General features: G+C 56.2%; 2 protein-coding genes across 2 annotated transcripts; one reads left to right on the top strand and one right to left on the bottom strand.

The window, feature by feature from the left end:
- Positions 1-1,778: 1,778 nt before the first annotated feature.
- PLP1 (proteolipid protein 1) lies at positions 1,779-7,262 on the top strand (the record flags this gene model as incomplete). The annotated part of the gene is made up of 7 exons (XM_082488447.1): positions 1,779-1,782; positions 4,132-4,318; positions 4,789-4,945; positions 6,083-6,251; positions 6,469-6,542; positions 6,655-6,720; positions 7,191-7,262. 7 exons carry the CDS (start codon positions 1,779-1,781, stop codon positions 7,260-7,262), a joined length of 729 nt encoding a protein of 242 aa, XP_082344573.1.
- Positions 7,263-15,800: 8,538 nt separating this feature from the next.
- RAB9B (RAB9B, member RAS oncogene family) lies at positions 15,801-16,406 on the bottom strand (the record flags this gene model as incomplete). The annotated part of the gene is made up of 1 exon (XM_082488380.1): positions 15,801-16,406. One exon carries the CDS (start codon positions 16,404-16,406, stop codon positions 15,801-15,803), a length of 606 nt encoding a protein of 201 aa, XP_082344506.1.
- Between the last annotated feature and the right edge of the window lie 1,427 nt (positions 16,407-17,833).

Below are 17,833 nucleotides of genomic sequence, written 5' to 3'. Positions count from 1 at the left end.
GGGACTGTTTGCTGACAAACAGTGCCCAATCACCAAGAATTTTGAGCCACTTTTTGTGCAGAAATCACAGTCCCTCTTAATTGCCCACATTCTCCTTGATGGGGTAAAGCTGCCAATTCCTTGCGGGATGTTCAGAAATTGTAGAGTCAGCAAGACTGGAATTTCTATGGAAAAAAAAAAAGAAGGGCTTATATTTTTTCACCAATGTAATTTTTTTTTTAATATTATGTTATACCTTATATGTTATATTTAGCGGGACGGCGGTATATCATATTTTTTCCTCCTGGTGGTCAGGGGTCCCCCTACACTGCCCTGGGGTGCAGGCTGGGCCCTGCTGGTTTCCAGTGGTGGTAGGGGTCACGGGTTATTTCCAAAGGGATGCTGTAAGGCTGTCTCCCTCCCATGGCTATTACAAGGTGACTGTGGCTGGGTGACATGGCTGCCAAGCCACCTGGGTGCCACCCGGAGGGCTAAGAGAGGTGCCCAAGGATGCCACCCACAGTGGTGGCAGAGGGTGTCCCTGCTGTGTTGTCCCTCCCCAGTCCTTCCCATCCCACAGCTGGCTGGGGACACCGGGCAGCCTCTGTCACCCTGCCTCATGGTGGGAAAGTGGGGCAGGGAGTTGTGCGGGGGGCCAAGAGCTGGGTCCCACCAATGTGGGGTGCAGTTGGCCACCGTGAAGCCCTGGCAGCATTTGCACAGCTGCCCGGTTGGTGTTTCCCCCCAACCCATCTTCGGGCAAGCCAAGGGAGGGTTCTTTGGGTAGGCGAGGAAGGGGCAGGGGTCCCCACAAGGTGGCCCACTCTGCTCCTGTCCTGCCACAGCCCAGGGACCATCCCAGCCCACCAGCGTCCCCAGCCCCAGGGAGAGCCAGGCCCTGCCACCTTGCTGCCTGGCACAAAGCGGGGCATTGAGGGACACAGCGGGGCTTTGTCCACCCCGTGCCCGGCGGGAAGGGGCCGGTTGCCCTCTGCAGGCTTCCCCAGCCCTGTGCTGGCTCCGCAGCCGCAGCACCCAGGGGAGCTGTGGGCACCCATGGGAGCTGTGACACCCACGGGATGTGGGGCACCCAAGGGAGCTGGGTCCATCTGCTGCAGACCTGGAGCCGTGCCTGGCACTTGGGGACCCCACAGCTGTGCCCACCCCAGCACAGCTCCCTCACGGGGGGCCAAGGGGCTGGGGAAAGCGGCTGCAGGATTCCCATCAAAAGGGGGGGAAACGCCCAGTTTGGGGAGCTGAAAGCAGGTCCCTGGGATGAGGAACCCTCCCGTTCCCTGCTGGCAGGTGCTGGGGGGTTGGGAAGGTGACAGAGGGGCATCACTGCTGTCCCATGGCGGCCGGTCTCCCCCACTGCCACAGCGGGCAGCCCGGGGCAAACACATCCCAGCCAGAGCCGGGGGGGCATCCCCAGAGCCCCCAACGAGGGCACACCCCATGACCACCCCCCCCACCCCCCCCAAGCCGCTCTCTTTCTTTTGCAAAAGCGTTTTTCCCCCAAAAGCCCTGCACGGGGCCACGGGGCGGCTCTGCCCACGCAGCCGCCGGGCACCCAGGAGCTGGCAGCCAAGGGGTGCTGGGGGGGCCAGGGGGGGAGGCGGGGTCCTGTCCCTTTAAGGGGGGTGGCTGTCACTCAGAGAGCCCTTTTCTTTGCTGGAGAGCGGGACAGGCACCCAGAGCGGGAAATACAGAGCGAGGGACCGCCAGGCAGGCGAGGGCTCCCGCAGACAGCACCACAGCAGCCGAGCGGGCGGTCGGGGGAGTTGACCAAGTCCAACGCCATGGGTGAGTATGGGGTGAGGGTGGTGGACACCTGGAGAACTGTCGCTGGTGGCTCTGGGGACCCTGTCCCAGGGCAGAGCTCCCTGAAACTTTCCTCTGGCACCGGTCAGGTCCCAGTGCGGCCATGCTGGCCGTGGGAGCTGCCGGGGGAGGATGCCTCAGCATGACGGGGATGGCGTTTTCTTTCCCAAAGCGGTTTTCTGTCCCCGTGTGCTCATGCACTGCCTGTGGGCACAGATGCCATCCCCACAGCTGGTCCCATCTCAGCCCTCTCCACACAGGCTGGAGAGATGAGAACTCCTGCCCCGGGGCTGGCAGGAGCTGGGAGGTCCAGGCAGGATGCTGAGACTTGTCACAGCTCGTGCCACTTGTATGACGGCAGCCTTGGGAAAACAGAGGCACTCCTTGCGCCTCAGTTTCCCCATCAATACACCAGAGCTAATCCTTACCAGCATACACCCCAGGGCATCAGGGGTGCTCTCTTCCCAAGGGTGCCATGGGCTGCCGGCACCATGCCTCCTCCTCCTTCTCCTCCTCCTCCTCCTCCTCCTCCTCCTCCTCCTCCTCCTCCTCTCTGCAGCGTATTGTTTGGTTCCAGCAGCAGCTGAGCCCGGGTACAAGGCCCGGGATTGTGCGGCACAAGGGCTCTTTCTCTCCTCCCTTCCCCTCCCCAGGATTCCCCAGCACGGCTTCCCAAAGCCCGAGGGGCCGGAGCTGTGGCAGGGAGCCTGCCCGGCCCTGCTGCATCCCAGACCCGCAGTTCCCTGGGAATGGGGCCATTCACCGTACCCCAGTCCTGGGGAACCTGCCGTGCCACCTCCCAGGTGGCACAGCAGTAAAAATAAAAATAAAAGAGGCGAGTTTGGCCCAGCACCCCGCTGGCCATCCCCGTGGGTCCCAGCAGGGTTTGGGGAGCAGCACTGGCCAGGAGGAGCGGGACCCCCCTGGACCTGCTGCGTTCCAAGGCAAACAAACGGGGGGGGTCCCAGCGTTCCCCCATAGCACTGCCTTTGTTCCCTGTTTGCTCTCGGCACGGGGCAGCCGGCGGGATGGCAGTGCCAGGACAATCCCCCATTGTCCTCGGTGCCACCGCGCGACCTTGCTCCCAGTGGGGAGGGGAGGGCACTGCTGGCCGGGACCCCAGGGCTTTCTTGTCCTCTGAGGGAGGCGATGAGCACTGTGGGATCTGTGGAGGGAGCGTGGGTTTGGGAACGCTTCCCACGGGTGCCTTTTTGGCATGTGAGGCACAAATGCTATGCCCAGGGGGGATGTGCCCAGGCAGCCTCCGTGCCCGGGACAGTGGGGTGCCGGAGCCCACTTCTGGGGGAAGGAGAGCTGCTTCCCTGGGCAGAGGCGTTGCACAGCCAGGGCAGCAGGTCACCGCAGCTTAGCTGGACCCAAACTGATGCTCCCGAGGCGGATACCAGTGGGTGCAAACCCACCTGGCTGCCCGCCCCCAAACCAAGCAGGAGAGTGGCAGGCTGAGCACCCCCAAACTCAGCCCATCGGGAACCTGAGCCAACGATCCTGCATGAGGAGTGGGTGTCCATGGCCCCACTGCTGAAAATATCCACCATTTAGGCAGTCCAAGCAGCACGCTGGCATGTGCCCTCGCTTTCCCTGCCCACACGCAGGTACACGTGCCCTCTTGCCAAATATCTGTCCTGGAGGACTAAATCTATTACACAAGCACTGATTTTTGGGGAACTAACATGGCTCCTCTCCATAAGTGCACCTGCCTGTGGGGTGCCAAGAAAGGGGACAAGTGCCCCCCAGCATGCCACCCTGAAGCCCGGGGCTGCTCCCACGCTGCTCCAAGGCCAAGACACATTGCTGAGCCTCCACTGGGGTTTGTCTCTGTGGAGGTGCTGGGTTACCCCTCCATCTCCAGTGGCAAAAGAAAAATGGAGGCAGCTGGCGTCGCCGTTGCCTGCAGCTGGGCTGTGCCGGCAGCGGGGAGCCCATTAGCAGCTTGTTTGATGGGTCCCGCTGGCATTACGCTACATCGCTTTCTATTTCCATCTTGTTTCACATGCGTCGGCACGGCTGGCTCACCTTGGCTCCCCATCCACCTCACACCCCGGGGCTGCCTTGTGGCCCTGGTGCCCTGCGCTGCCATCACCCCCTGTCCCTGGCCATGCTTGGGTGCGATCCTGCCCGCCTGCTTAGAGAGTTCTTGGGGAAGCTGCTGGGTTTGGCACCACAACTAATCGTTTCTGGGTTTTCCTTCAACCTCCCTTCCCTCCTCCAGGAGGTACCTTCCTCGTCCTGTGCTTGCCTGCTCCTGAGCTGCAGGCTCCGAGCGCTCCCCATCCCGGTGGTCCCGTCCCATCTCACCTCTCTTCTCCTTAGGTTTGCTCGAGTGCTGTGCCAGATGTCTCATTGGGGCACCCTTTGCTTCCCTGGTTGCCACTGGCTTGTGCTTCTTCGGGGTAGCGCTGTTTTGTGGCTGTGGGCACGAAGCCCTCACAGGCACCGAGCAGCTCATTGAGACCTACTTCTCCAAAAACTACCAGGACTATGAGTATCTCATCGACGTGTAAGTACGCTGCTGTGGCACATCGCCCTTGTGCTGGGGCCCCTCGCGTCTCCGTCTTGCTCTGTGCCGGGAGGAGGTGTCCAGCTGGGCTGGCCGGGGCGATGCTGTCACCCGATGCACCACGGAGACCCCAGGCTGCGTTTGCCGTGTGCCGGTGCCGCGGCTGCGTGGCAGGGTCCAGTGGCCACTCGTTTCCATTTCACGCCGGTTTTATCTGACCCTCGCTAGGTGCCCTGGCTAGCGCGGGACCTCTGCACCGGGTAGGTATGGAGGGTGCGGGGGAGCTATGGCTCTGCTCGCTATGGCTCTGCCCTGGCTCGCTCCTCTCGTGGCTTCGCCCTCCGTTTCGGTCCCCGTGGGGCGGCGTGGGGAGGGTAAGTCGCTGCGGCCAGGCTGCCCTGCATGCAGGGCTGAGCTCCCCAGCACCTCCCCGGTGCCTGAGCATCCCTGCCCGCTCCTCTCCCCGGCAGCATCCACGCTTTTCAATATGTCATCTATGGCACGGCCTCCTTCTTCTTCCTCTACGGAGCCCTGCTGCTGGCCGAAGGCTTCTACACCACCGGCGCCGTCCGGCAAATCTTCGGGGACTACAAGACCACCATCTGCGGCAAGGGCCTCAGCGCAACGGTAACTGGGGGCCCGAAAGGGAGGGGAGCGCGAGGCCCCCAGCGAGCTCACTCGTTGCAGCGGGTGTGTCAGTGTTTGGGAAAGTGGCTAGGACATCCTGACAAGGTGATCTTAACCGGGGTTTGGCACCCCTTCGCGCGCCCGCAGCGGGTTCGCCACGCTCGGCGTGGCCAAAGGGCAGGAGACTTGCGGCCGTCGGGGTTTCGGGATATCCCAAAGGGAAGCGCAGCCCGGCCGCCCTCCCCCAGGTCTGCTGTGGTCCCTGGGGACCAAGGCAGCCCAAATGGCCACATTTAATGAAACCACTTCATAGAATCATAGGATCACAGAATCGTAGAATTCTAAAATTGTAGAATCATTGAATCATAGAACAGTTTGGGTTGGAAAGGACCTTAAAGATCATCGAGTTCCAACCCCCCTGCCATAGGCAGGGACACCTCCCACCAGACCAGGTTGCTCAAAGCCCCATCCAGCCTGGCCTTGGACACCTCCAGGGATGGGGCAGCCACAGCTTCTCTGGGCAATGTTTAAGCATCAGCAGGGAAAGCCATGAGCATCCCTGTGGTGCCGGCAGCCCGAGGCTCTCCAGCACCCCGTGCCTCTGGGGTTGTCCTCTCTGCTGTGTTTGGGGACCATGACAAAGTGCTGGCAAGGGGACCCCATGTCCTGGGGGAGTGGAAGGGGACGGCTGCGGTTCCCTCAGGGTCCGGTCGGTGTGGCACCATGGAGGGAGGGCAGGAGAGCCGCGTTTGCACGCCAAGGCAGGTTTTGCAGCTGCCCTCCCGCAGAGGCCAAACCCTGCTTGGCCACAGCCACGTTTTTTCCCCCCCTGCACAGGCTGTGGCAGCCATCCTGCTGCCACTGCCGGTCACCCCCAGGCATGCGTAGCCGGCTGCGAACCTGGGACTGGTGCTGGCCCCATGAGCTGCAGGGGCGCCCGGCTCAGGCTGCGGCTCTGTGCTGGCTGCCTGGGGACGCGCCGGGTTTGGCGGGCAGTGTGGAGCCGGATGCAGGCAGCATCTCAGTCCCCTGCCTGCCCCATGCCCTCTCCTGCCTGGGGACCCTCGCGCTCCCCTGTCCGTGTCCCTGGCTGCTCGGTAACCACGGCTCTGCCCTGGCTTGTCCTGCCCCTTGCAGTTTGTGGGCATTACCTATGTCCTGACCATCATCTGGCTCCTGGTCTTCGCCTGCTCCGCGGTGCCCGTCTACATCTACTTTAACACTTGGACCACCTGCCAGTCCATCGCCAACCCCAGCAAGACCACAGCCAGCATCGGCACCCTGTGTGCGGATGCCAGGATGTACGGTGAGTGCTGGGTTTGCCGCCCAGGAGCCAGGGCTCAGGGCAGAGGAGAGGGGATGGAGGTGAGGGCCCAGGCAGATAAGGCTGGCATGAAGCAGGGGCAAGTGCTGAAGAGCCCCGAAATGCCAGGATGTGTGTGACACACGTGGCTGTGGGAGGCTGAGCAAGGCAGCTGGCTGGCAGCCGTGCCTGGCTCACCCGGCTCCCCGCATCTCACCAGGCGTCCTGCCCTGGAACGCTTTCCCTGGCAAGGTGTGCGGCTCCAACCTGCTCTCCATCTGCAAGACCAGCGAGGTGAGCACCTCCTGTCTCCCCACATGTGCTCCCTTCAGTGGGTGGCCTCAGCACTGGCCTCCCCAGCCAGCACACAGGACCCCAGGAGCTCACCCCCCCTCTTGCCTTGCAGTTCCAGATGACTTTCCACCTCTTCATCGCAGCCTTCGTGGGGGCGGCAGCCACACTGGTCTCACTGGTGAGTCAGTGCTCCCCCTGCCCGGCCGTTCTCCTCCGCCCAGTGAGGATGTGGGGGAAGAGGACAACAGAAGTGGCGGGCATGGACATAACAGAGCCTGTGCTCGTGTCATTTTCTGGCACATAAGTGCAGATGGTGAATTCAGGCCATGAGAAAGTAGAGGTGGCTGCTGGAGGGGATCTGGAGAGGCTTTAGGAGACCACTGGGGAGAGGTCCTGCTGCCTGTGCATGCAGTCTCCTGCCTTTCCCCAGCTCTCCTCTTGCTTTACACCAGCGACGAGACACTGTGGTGTCCCGTCAGTGAAGTGGGGCAATAGGGCTCCACAGGGCAACTGCCCCGTTGGGGTGCTGGGCTGGGGGATGCCGCCTCGGGCATACCTCAGTGAGAAGTCCCACCCCATTTTCCCTCCTCACCTGCGGGAGCTTCGTTTCTCCTCCTCCCTCCTCGCTCACTCTCTTCCCACCCACAGCTCACCTTCATCATCGCCGCCACCTACAACTTTGCCGTCCTCAAGCTGATGGGCCGAGGCACCAAGTTCTAGCCGGCGCTGTGGAGACCAGCCAGACCAAATGCCCTTCTTTTCTCTAACCTCGAGGCTTTAACACTGCAGCCACCCGACACCAGGTCTCCTGCGTTAACTCTGCCTTCACCGCTGACTCCCCTCCTCTTCCTCCCTCACATCCATCGTGCTGAGCGTGACCAGGAAGGAGAGCTTCCCACCAATGGACACCTCTTCATGCACTTTTCTCTCTCTGCTCATCCGTAACCGGTTCGCTCTAGGGCCAAGCCCATCAAAACCAGCCAGAGAAGAGGAGGGACTTACTCAAGTGTCCCGATATTGCCTAGAGATGAGCAAAGGCCTTCATGCTCCTGGGAGGAGGAAATCCATGTAGGTTGCTCTATGAGTAGCAAGAGGCTACCTAGAGAGAAAAGGAAGTTGGCCCAGTCCTGGTACCATTGCTAGAGACTCTCCTGGAGCTGTCTGCTGTCACCACCCGTGGATGGAGAATAAGGACTTTTTTTTTCCCTTAGCAAAAAAGATGAATTTACCCCAAATTGCCTGCTGCAGCCAAGGCAAAGGGAGTTCAGGGCAAGGATCTTCCCGTTGCGGAGAAGAGAGTGCTGACCCCAATGCTGATAAAGCCCTAACCCAGCTGCCCCTATTAAAGCCTAAAGGAGTTTGGTGTCTCTGTAGACAAGGGGGACTCTTGGCTTTACCCTCCAGGCAGCAGAGAGGCGGCAGATAGGTTTGACCGAGACGACGTCTCCGCGCTGTGCCCAGGAGCGTAAAGCCAGAGCCATCCCTCCGCAGGCAGGGGACGACCCTCGGGACTGCACGCCTTCGCCCGCCCTGCCCTGCAAGCGCCGCGCTCGCCGCACGCTCTCGTCCCTTCACAATGGTGCTCTTCTCTGGGGTGATGTCTGCTTCTCTAACCTCCGCTGCGTCGGAGAGCTTGATTTGTTTCTCATCTGGGTCAAATGTAACTTTCCCTCTTTCTGTCCCCTTCTCCCCCTCACTTCCCCCCCCCCCCCCCCCCCCGTGTTTCCTGCAAGTCAGGACAACTGTCTTGTGTCTGCCGGGGTGGGAGGGACTGGCAGCATCTCACTTCCAGCCAAAACCCATGAAGGAGTTGAGGAGGGAAGGAAAGGCGGTGGTTTGGGGGTCACAGGGTGGAAAGACGCCCCATCTCTGCAAACCAGATCCTTTCTGGTGCCAGTTCAGTTTTTTTCCTATGGAGGGGGGCAGCGGGGCATGGGTTTTGGTGGAGATGACCTCTCCCCCATGATTGCTCTCTATGGCAGCTGAAGGAAGGTCCTCTGGCTGGGTAGCATAGGTCCAGCCAGACCCACCAAAAATTGTTTCCAGTCCTCCCTGCCAACTGGTATTTTGTTTTGCTCTTCCCTGCCTCTCCCTAATGCTAATCTTAGTGTTTATTTATTGGAGAAACTACTTTCAGTGGCAGACTGTAGCTCCATCTTGCATGGATTTTATTTTATTTTGGTCTGTATTATTATATATTTTTTTTTAAGTGCCAGTTTCAGCAGGGGCAAGGATAAAGGAGCAGATCTGCTGAGCAGAACGTTCGAAGGATCCTTGCCACCGGGAATGCTGAAATAGGTTGGCCAGGCTACCAACGCACACAGGCTGGGGAGGGGGGAGATGCCAGGAGGGATGGCAGGGTGGGGAGAAACCCGTCAAAATCTGGAAATTCACATCGACCCTATCTCTCTTGGGGGGTTGCTGGGGTTTTTTTTGGTACCCATTTAACAAAAAATAACCAGATCCTCCTTCCCACCCTTGTCCCCAGACCCCAAACACACACACACGCACACATGTGCACACACACACAAAAAGAGAGTTAATCAACTGAAAGTGTTTCCTTCATTTCTGATCTAGAATTTCAACTTGTTAACAAGCAATAAAAAGGAGCAAGTTTTTAGAGACTTATCTTACAAGATGTATTTTATAAAAATTAAAGAAAATAAATTAAAATTAAGAACATTCTGAACAAGATATATGTTTGTCTGTCCATTTGTTGTGCTGCCTTCCCCCTCCCCTGCCCTGGTTGAAAAAAAAGCAGAGAAGGGGAGGCTGCAGAGGAGAAGGTCCCAGAGGAGCAGCACTTGCCAGCCCGATGTGTGGGCCAGTAGCCCCTGCAGGAGCCTGCCCACCCCTCCCTTCCCACCCCAGCCATGAGGTTCATAACCCTGACTTCAAAATCTTTGGTCCCAGCTGGGGAACCCTTAAAACCTCTATTTCTCCTCCAGCCACCCAGAGGAGAGCTGGGGTCTTGTAGGAGCCGCTTTCCCCTATTTGGTGATGTGCTGCTGCCCTTTAATACTCATCCTACGCAGTGACAGCCTCTGCCGTGTCTCCTGATTTAGCACCCACAGCACAACCACAGCAAAACTAATTGGCATGGCTTGAGCAAAGCTCGCCAGCTCGCATCAGGCAACACACATGGTACAAGCATGTCCAGAGCCATGCAGGATGCATGATTCTCACTTGCAGATAGCTCTGTGTGAAATAGGATGGTCTTGTTTAGGCTCAAGGGCAGACCCAGCTATCGCAGGGCCCTACATGTCCTGTCCACAATCTCCATGGGTGGCTGTGTGCCATTTGCCACAGGGTCGTTAACTGTTTGCACAGTGTCGGTGTGTGGGGAGGTCATCAGCTGGTGTCTTTCTGCCTCGACCAGACGAATGCTGCCCTTAGACACACGTTTCCATAGCAGCTACTCGAAAATCATCGATTCAAGTGTCGCTTCTCTTGGAAATTCCCCCAGGAGCTGTGCTCAGGAGCCTTTGGGGAGTGAGGCCACGGAGGGATGCTCCCAGCCCCATGCTTTCAGGCATGGTTAGGTGCCCTTCAGTGGCAGGGCAGGCTAAGAGCCGGCAGGCTGTTACCTACCCATGGCCAGGACCCTCACTGCCCTTCCTGAACGGGATTCTAGCCCAAATCCCACTCTATCTGCTCTCCCTTGGCTTCAGGCTTCTCTGGGCAGGCAGCAAGGCTCCCCAGCTGGGGGACGTTTAGCTCATGCATTGCTGTTGCCCCGGCTCAGTGCACGGCTGTGCCTGCACCCCAGCCTTGCCCCGGCTCACAGAAACCCGTGGGGCTGCAGCCAGCATCAATGGTGCCCTTTGTTCCCTGCGTTCCCAGATGCCATCACCCTCCTCTCCCCGTGCTGAAAGAGCCCTGTGTGTACTGTGTGTACGCGATCAGCCGCTGGGCAGGAGCGAGCTGGGGAACAAAACACCATCTCTTTCCACTGGCGGAGACTGGTGCCCCCTGGCCGGGGTGAGGGCTGGGGACAGCAGCGCGAGGTAGCGTGTGAAAGTGGTCAGCGTGGCCAGACGCAGGGCAAGTCCGAGGACCAAAGGACACATGTAGCCTCTTGTCGGGTGCGTCCTGCTGCCACCCCACCTGGGGACATGGACTTGCCCTCACAGCTCCTTCCCTGGGCACCCAGTGCCCTCCAGGAACTGGCTAAGATAAGACAAGGAATAAATCCTGCCTCGTACCAAACCACATCCCCATAAACTGGCCCATCATGAAAGCTCCAAGGAGGGGAGCCGGTGCAATTAAACACTTTCCCCCTGTCTCACAGCTGAAATGTGGCAGCAGTTTTCTCCCACAAAGGCTGGACCAGAGAAAGGAACTCTGGAGCAGGTCCTATGGGCTGCCTTGCTGGTGAGTGGGCAAGGTGACTCCCACCCCTTCATCCCACGCCCTGACACTCCAGGAGACAGCCCTGTGCCACTGCTAGCAAGGGACGCTGGGCAAGCCAGCCCTTGGGCCAGCCAAGACAGACCCCCTCCCTGCGCAGGGAGAGGAGAGGGGAGGGGACGGCGGCACCCAAGGGTGTTCGTGTAGGGTCCCCAGCCTTCCACGGAGGCGGCCTGCAAGGGCGAAGCCCTGCCAGGGTGATGCTCCTCCCGGCCGCCTCCCGCATCCCCGGTCCTCCGTCTCCTCCCCGCGGCCGCCGGCCGCAGCGGCAGCTCCCGGGCACAGCGGGCGCCGTGCCCCGGACCCCCCCTCCCGTGCGCTGCCCGTGCTTCCCCGGGGAAGCCCTCCCTGCGAAAGCAAATCTCCTGCTAAGGGTGCCCCGGGAACCTCCGAAACAAAGCCAGCCCACCGGCCACGCATCAGAAAAAATAGCTACTGTGTCCCCCCAGTGCCTTCATTTACACCGGGCTCGGTCCTGCACAGCCCAGCAAGGGAACAGCAAATAAAAGCTACCTCAGACATCTAGATGCTGCCATTCAAAGCCCGCGTACAACCCCCTAAACTCCTCTGAAGCCACACAGGCAGGCACAGCCCCCTGCCTTGCTCTCTTCGGAAGGGGTCAGGCTCTGCCCTGGGGAAAGGCTGTGTAGGACGGGCAGGAAAGCTCAGGGAAATGCGGCAGCGCCAGCGGCAAACAAACCCAAGGGCTGCCCACTGCCCTGGGATGCCCTGGCAGGGGCAGTAGCTAGCGAGCAGCCCTGCCTGCCAGGGTCACAGCATGGTACTGCCGCCATCTGCCCTAGAGGAAGGGCCCACCTGCCACCTCTCAGGCACCCAGCTGGTTTCTCTCCATTTCTGCTAGAGATATGCCCGGGGATGAGGAGAGAAGAGCAAGTGGGAAGTCCTCGTGGAAAGGACTGACAATAGCACAGGCACGTGCTGTATTTGGCTGCTCAGGAAGGCATGAGTCCTGTGTCTGCACGTGGCCACATGCACTAGTCCCTAAAGGACCCCTCGAACCCACCAGGAAAGAGCTGCTCCACCAACTGCACAAGCACTCAGGTCAAGAGGTATCTGTCCATCCCCCATTGCTTTTGCCCGAGCAATCGCCTCAGCATGTAACCCACCACTTCATTGACTTCATGGATTGTCCCAGGGTCCAGTCTCGGGACTCTGACTCACCTGAGGCCTTCAGGTAACTGCTTGATGGAGCTGCCATCACCTCCCACGTCAGCAGAGCAGGGAGAGCTCCTTACTCCGGAGCAGAGCATGCCAGCGCCCCTGGTGCCACAGCTGCAACAAACTCCCTGCTAAGAACTGATGGTTTTGGACAGACCCTCACTGACGTGAGACACCCTCACTCAACTCCCACAACTCCTCCAGGGCTGGGACCATCTCCCACCAGGGCACCTTGGCTGGCTGTTTTCAGCTGTGTTTTGAAACAGCTTAAGTAAGGTGCCAGAGGCCCACAGATACTCCAGCCCACATTTAAAATGCAGGATTTCCAAGGACTTCAAACCCTACGCTACCTTTGGAAATGTGGGCAGGCAAGCAGACACGGGAGAAAAATAAACTAAAAGGTTCTGCCAACAGAAACAGCAGGCACGGACTCTGCAAACACAGAGAAAGCCACCCAAAATATGCTGCTATCCTGGCAGGACAGCGGAAGAGAACAGTCCCCATATGCCGATTTCTGTCTCAGCATCCTATGGAAATCATGCCTGGTTACAACCCCCTGGAGCCCGAGGGACAGGTTCCAAGATCACAGGAAGAAATTAAAGGAAAGTACCGAGCTCGCTGCTAAGAGCCCAGGCTGAAAACTAAAACGTAGTGACAGAGGGAACAATGTGGAATATTTCTGTTATGAAAGTGTTTTCTGATACACTCTTGAAAAGACAAAGCTGGTCACTGGATTCAGCTGGTAAATAACTTATATTCCTTCAACTACTGGTCTAGCTAGGGACGTTCAGGAATCACCAACCCCTTTGATCCCTTAGGGACTTCCCTCTGCCAGATGCTATAACCAACCCAGTTCCACATCCCTCAGAACAACAGGAGCCAACTTGAACTTTGACAAACCAAGAAGGCAGCAACCACTTCCTGAATTCACTTGAATACATCCATGTTTTATTTGCTTAAATAAAGGTAGAATCTCAGTTTTACAATTCCAGTTCTGTAGCAATAGCAACAACCGCAGCAGCATGAGTGGTCACAAGGAGGGGATGGCTGTTGGCACTGAACTTTGCAACAAAGAGTTCAAAATCCTGGCTCCTTTGGAAATTGTGCGTATCATTTAAATTAAATAATTTAAATATATTATACTATACTTTTAAAAATGGATTTTTAAAACACATAAGCCTAATAAAATAGGTTTTGGGTTTTTTTTTCCTTAAAAAAAAAAGTCAACGATACAATGTCTGTTCGGAATAGAAGATGCTGTGTAACACCCTCCTGCAATACATACAGTCTGCACAGCCTGTGCACAATGGGGCTCTTGAGCTTCAGCCATCAGCATCAACGTGCACCCAGGGTACTGCACACAGCGTGCTGCACCCGCCCTCTCCCACAGGAGGTACCAGTCCTCACACAGATCCTGAGACAGGCGCTGGGGAAGCAGCGGTTTCATCTGCAGGGACCTCCCTCAAAGCCCCTCTGGCCGGGCCGGGCAGTGCATAAGGGTCTGAGCCTGTTCTGACCCTGGGCCGCAGTGCAAACCAGCTCCAGGGGAATGTTTCTTTTCAGAGATGTAAATCAGAACCACGGGTCACATAGTCTGGGATTTTGAAGGAAGTATCAAGCAGTGTTAAACTGAAGAAAAATCTAGAGGCCTGGGGAGGTCAGACATTGGTAAACAAACAGTAACAATAACTTTAATATCCTGTAAAAATCTGTTGCACCTACAGAGGCAGAGCCTTCTCTTATACCTCAAGGGATCTGGTTTTCCAGAGACCGCACACACTCCCTATCTATCCCTGTGAGCATGAGTGCGCAGCCCTGTTTAGAAATCAGATCCCTCTAAAGCACTTTGCGTTAAAGCTTCGGTCCCTTCCACACGTGGCTGCCCTGCAGAGGAGGGCAGGATCACCCTGAGCTCCCCCAGAGGAGACTCCCTGCATGCTCACAGACTGCTCAGGGATTAGCTGCCACCAGCCAGCACGAGGGCAGAGATTGCCCTGCTCTAAAGCGCAGCGTGAGGCTGCTCGATTTGAGCTACAAAATTTACCACCCAGTAGCTCATCACAGTGGGAGTCACATTCAGCAGCTAGCGGATACATACTCGGGGAAGCTCTCCCCGTGGCAGACTCCTATGTGCTTACGGGCAAAGCCATAGTTTTGGACAAATGCAAACAGAAGTTGCAGGACATGAGGTTATAATGGTAAAGACAGCAATCGGCAAGCACTCGTCTCTTTGCTACACACATAGCTCGGGACTAACACCTAGCAGGGGGCAGGAGTTAGGAAAGCCTGGTGTCCTTTTCTAGAAGGTTCCCTGCCCCACCCCACCCCTACCATTTTTCAGTCACCTCAAACAGAGGTGGAACCAGTGCAGCTCTCCCCCAGTGGACTGAGCACAGCAGCCATTAACAAAGGCCAGATAACTGAGTAACTACCAGTAAAGTCTGTCATATGAATTACAGCTAAAATGTACTGGATTCCCCATCAGGGAGTAAGGGCCAGGACAATGGCAAGAGTTAACTGTGCTCCGCAGCACTGCACCTGACACCACAGGTAATAAAGTGAATGGTTTTATGTCGCAACATCCAGATGGGAACATCCGTGCTAGAGCAACTGAAGACACTGATCTGCCAGCTAATGATGCACAGTGGTCACCGGCCCCACACACCAAGTGGATTTAACAGCTGACCACACGTGACTCCTCCAGCCACCTGCACGCACACCTAGGAGACATCCCACCCACCTGCCATCTGGTCTGCTACAGCGTATCATCTGGACATGTGACAGAAACCAGCTGAAGTTTCACGCTCCAGATCTCCTGAACTCCTGAGTAACTCTAAAACCTTTGACATGACCCAGCGAGTGTCCACATCGGTATTTTTCATCCAGGGCTTCAAGGTATGAGAAGCAAGATCCAGTGTTGAGCCTCCAGAAGAGACAAGGAAACACATATTAAACAAGCAGCAGACAGTCTCTCCACAAAATAACACTCACGCAAGATAAAGTTAGAGGTGAGGGAAAACAGACCAGAAATAGGCAGCTACAAAGAAGTGATGCTGCCACATTCAAACGCAGGCCCATGTCTCCTTTGTATGAGCTCTAACAATTCTCAGCACAATTGAGCCTCAGGACACAATGCACTTATCCCAAACAACAGATACACACATCTCAGCCACACTAGTGTTTGGCAGTCTCACAGTCGCATGGGCTAGAGTCTCTACAACAGGTTTCATTCATTATGCTAAGCAGACTTTCCTTTGGCAGTAAGGTCATGAGTTTAGTGGGTCTAGTATTTTTTTGAGTTGAGGACTAAAATATTTCAGAGTGTCTAGAGCACTCTCAGCTTTGTTCTGCAGGCAGTTCTTCGTACAGATCAGACCACCACTGTCTTTAGTGAATTTAAAGGACTTTAACCCAGTCCTTTAAACCTGCTAAAACAGGCAGAGATGGAAGCAGGACTACGCTCACATGCTTTTTAACAGCTTCCTCCTGCAGATACGTGCTCTGTGCCCAAAAATTCCAGCCAGAATTCTGATGGTGAGGCCGCAACTCCCCAGTGAGCAAACCACCTAGTGTCCTTGTGGCCACTCTCCTCAGAGTGCCCCAGAGCTGCCCGTGCTTATTCTGATCCAGCCACCGGCTTGAGCGATGTTCCCGAAGCAGCAGCCACTCTTAACAACAGGAAGACCCTGATTTGGAGCTGGAGTGCAGGTCAATGGTGTGGCCCAGCATACAGTGCTCTAGCTGCTCCTCCACTGCCAGCACCTGTCGGACAGCCTCCTCAAAGGCTACTGCCACATTGGTGTCATCCTTGGCACTAGTCTCCAGGTATGGATAGTTACCGTTTTCCATGCACCAGGTCTGGGCCTCCTCTGTGCTCACTTGTCTCTCAAGTTTGTCTATCTTGTTGCCCAGAACTACAAACGGGAAGTGTTCAGGGTCCTTCACGTCAGCATAATAGACAAACTCCTTCTGCCAGTTACTGAGGTTCTCAAAGCTCTGCCGGTCATCCACACTGAAGGTCAGCAGGCAGCAGTCTGCTCCCCTGTAAAAAGGGGTTCGCAGGCTCTTGAATCTCTCCTGTCCTGCAGTGTCCCAAATCTGGAGGGTCACAAAACGTCCGTCCACCTCCAGGTCCCGGTTTAAGAACTCCACACCAATTGTGTGGAAAGCCTGTGAGTCAAACTTGTTGGTGACGTACCGGTTCATGAGGGAACTTTTCCCAACTCCACCATCCCCAAGGAGAATGACCTTTAAGAGCAAGGACTTTCCACTCATTGCAGCAGGACGGAGGGGTGCAGCACCAAGGTAATCTGCAGGGTTCAGAAATAGTGCAAAATAGCTATCTGACTCATCGATTCTGCAGAAAGTTGCACATGGAAGAACAGAATATGGTATTTCCATCCCCATTTATGAACAAGTTTTGTATACAGGAAGTAATCTCTCTTATGAGAGAGATTAGAGCTGGAAATCAGACAAGCTTTCAGGCACGCAAGTCCTACATCAAGTCCAAGAAGGAAGCAGCAAGTCACCACTGTAAGCACAAGGTGAGAAAAACTGTTGAGAGTTTAGAATCAATTATACTACTTTTGGTGAAAATGCTGTGTCTGAAAGCTTGTCTAGTTTTTCCAAACCTACCATCACTAGTTAAACATCTCTTCTGGCCTGTGTCCTCAGGCTATCACAGAAACAGCGAAATCACCAGGGATCACCGTCACCAGGCCTTCCCTTCCACTGTACAATCACTAGCTAAATAATTTCTTCTATCTGACTTGCTCTACTGGAAGGAGGTAAAGATGTACTGACCTAACATCAATACAAGTCATCTGGCGAACCAGTTCTTAATCACCCCAGGAACGCTGACTCACCTTACAAGTGGAGCTGCTCCTGTTTTCCGCGCGTGATCTCTACAGCTCAGAAGGGGTTTCCCAGGCGCAGAGACCCAGCTTATCTGGGGCTCTTGTCTGGCAATGCTTTTCACAGGCCAGTTCGCTAGGGCACAGGTGCAAGTTCACATTGCAACAACCCTGACATCACAGGTTCCTTAGTCAGCAGTCGCAAGAGAAAGACCAAATGCCAACCAGTCCTCTCCCTCCCAGGGACATTCTGCAAGCAAAGGTAAAGGCCTGACAGAGAACAAGAGCTTTGTTTGGCTGCTGTCTGTACTGTACCTGCTCTAGAAATGCAGCGCTTCTGTCTCCAGGACTGTCCAGGGAACACCTTCTTCCAGCATAACAGTCACTGAAAAACAAACATCAGTCAGCAAGGTTGCCAGAGCTGCACTCGGTGCACTGCCTTTCAATTTGTAGTGTTGACCCAGGCTGGAAAAACAACAGCAGAGTTCTAGGAAGATGAAAGTGCAGCACTGATGGCTGGAGTAAAACAGGCAAGAACAAGGCGCTGAGGACAGAGCTTCCCTCGCCCTAAGTGAAATGGAACACAGCCCATTTCTGACCAGGGCTGAGCCAGTACATTAGAGATGCTAAACCCAAAATAAGAAAAGAATAAATTGAAGGAGTTCTGGCATGAGTGCACAGGCTGTGCAACCCATGTCTCTTCTCAATCCATGCGATGTCGATAGCTTTGATCTGCTTGGCCAACCTACCCACACACGCTGGAATCTGATCTGAGGATTGAACATGTACCTGAATCTGCTAACCAGAAGAGTGAGCCAGCTGGCAAGAACCTGGTATGAGAAGAGATGG

Source organism: Vanellus vanellus, assembly GCF_965231255.1.
Source record: "Vanellus vanellus genome assembly, chromosome: 10".
NCBI classification, from domain to species: domain Eukaryota; kingdom Metazoa; phylum Chordata; class Aves; order Charadriiformes; family Charadriidae; genus Vanellus; species Vanellus vanellus.
The sequence above is the reverse complement of the archived record's forward strand: the minus strand, read 5'-3'. Positions and strand labels throughout refer to the sequence as shown.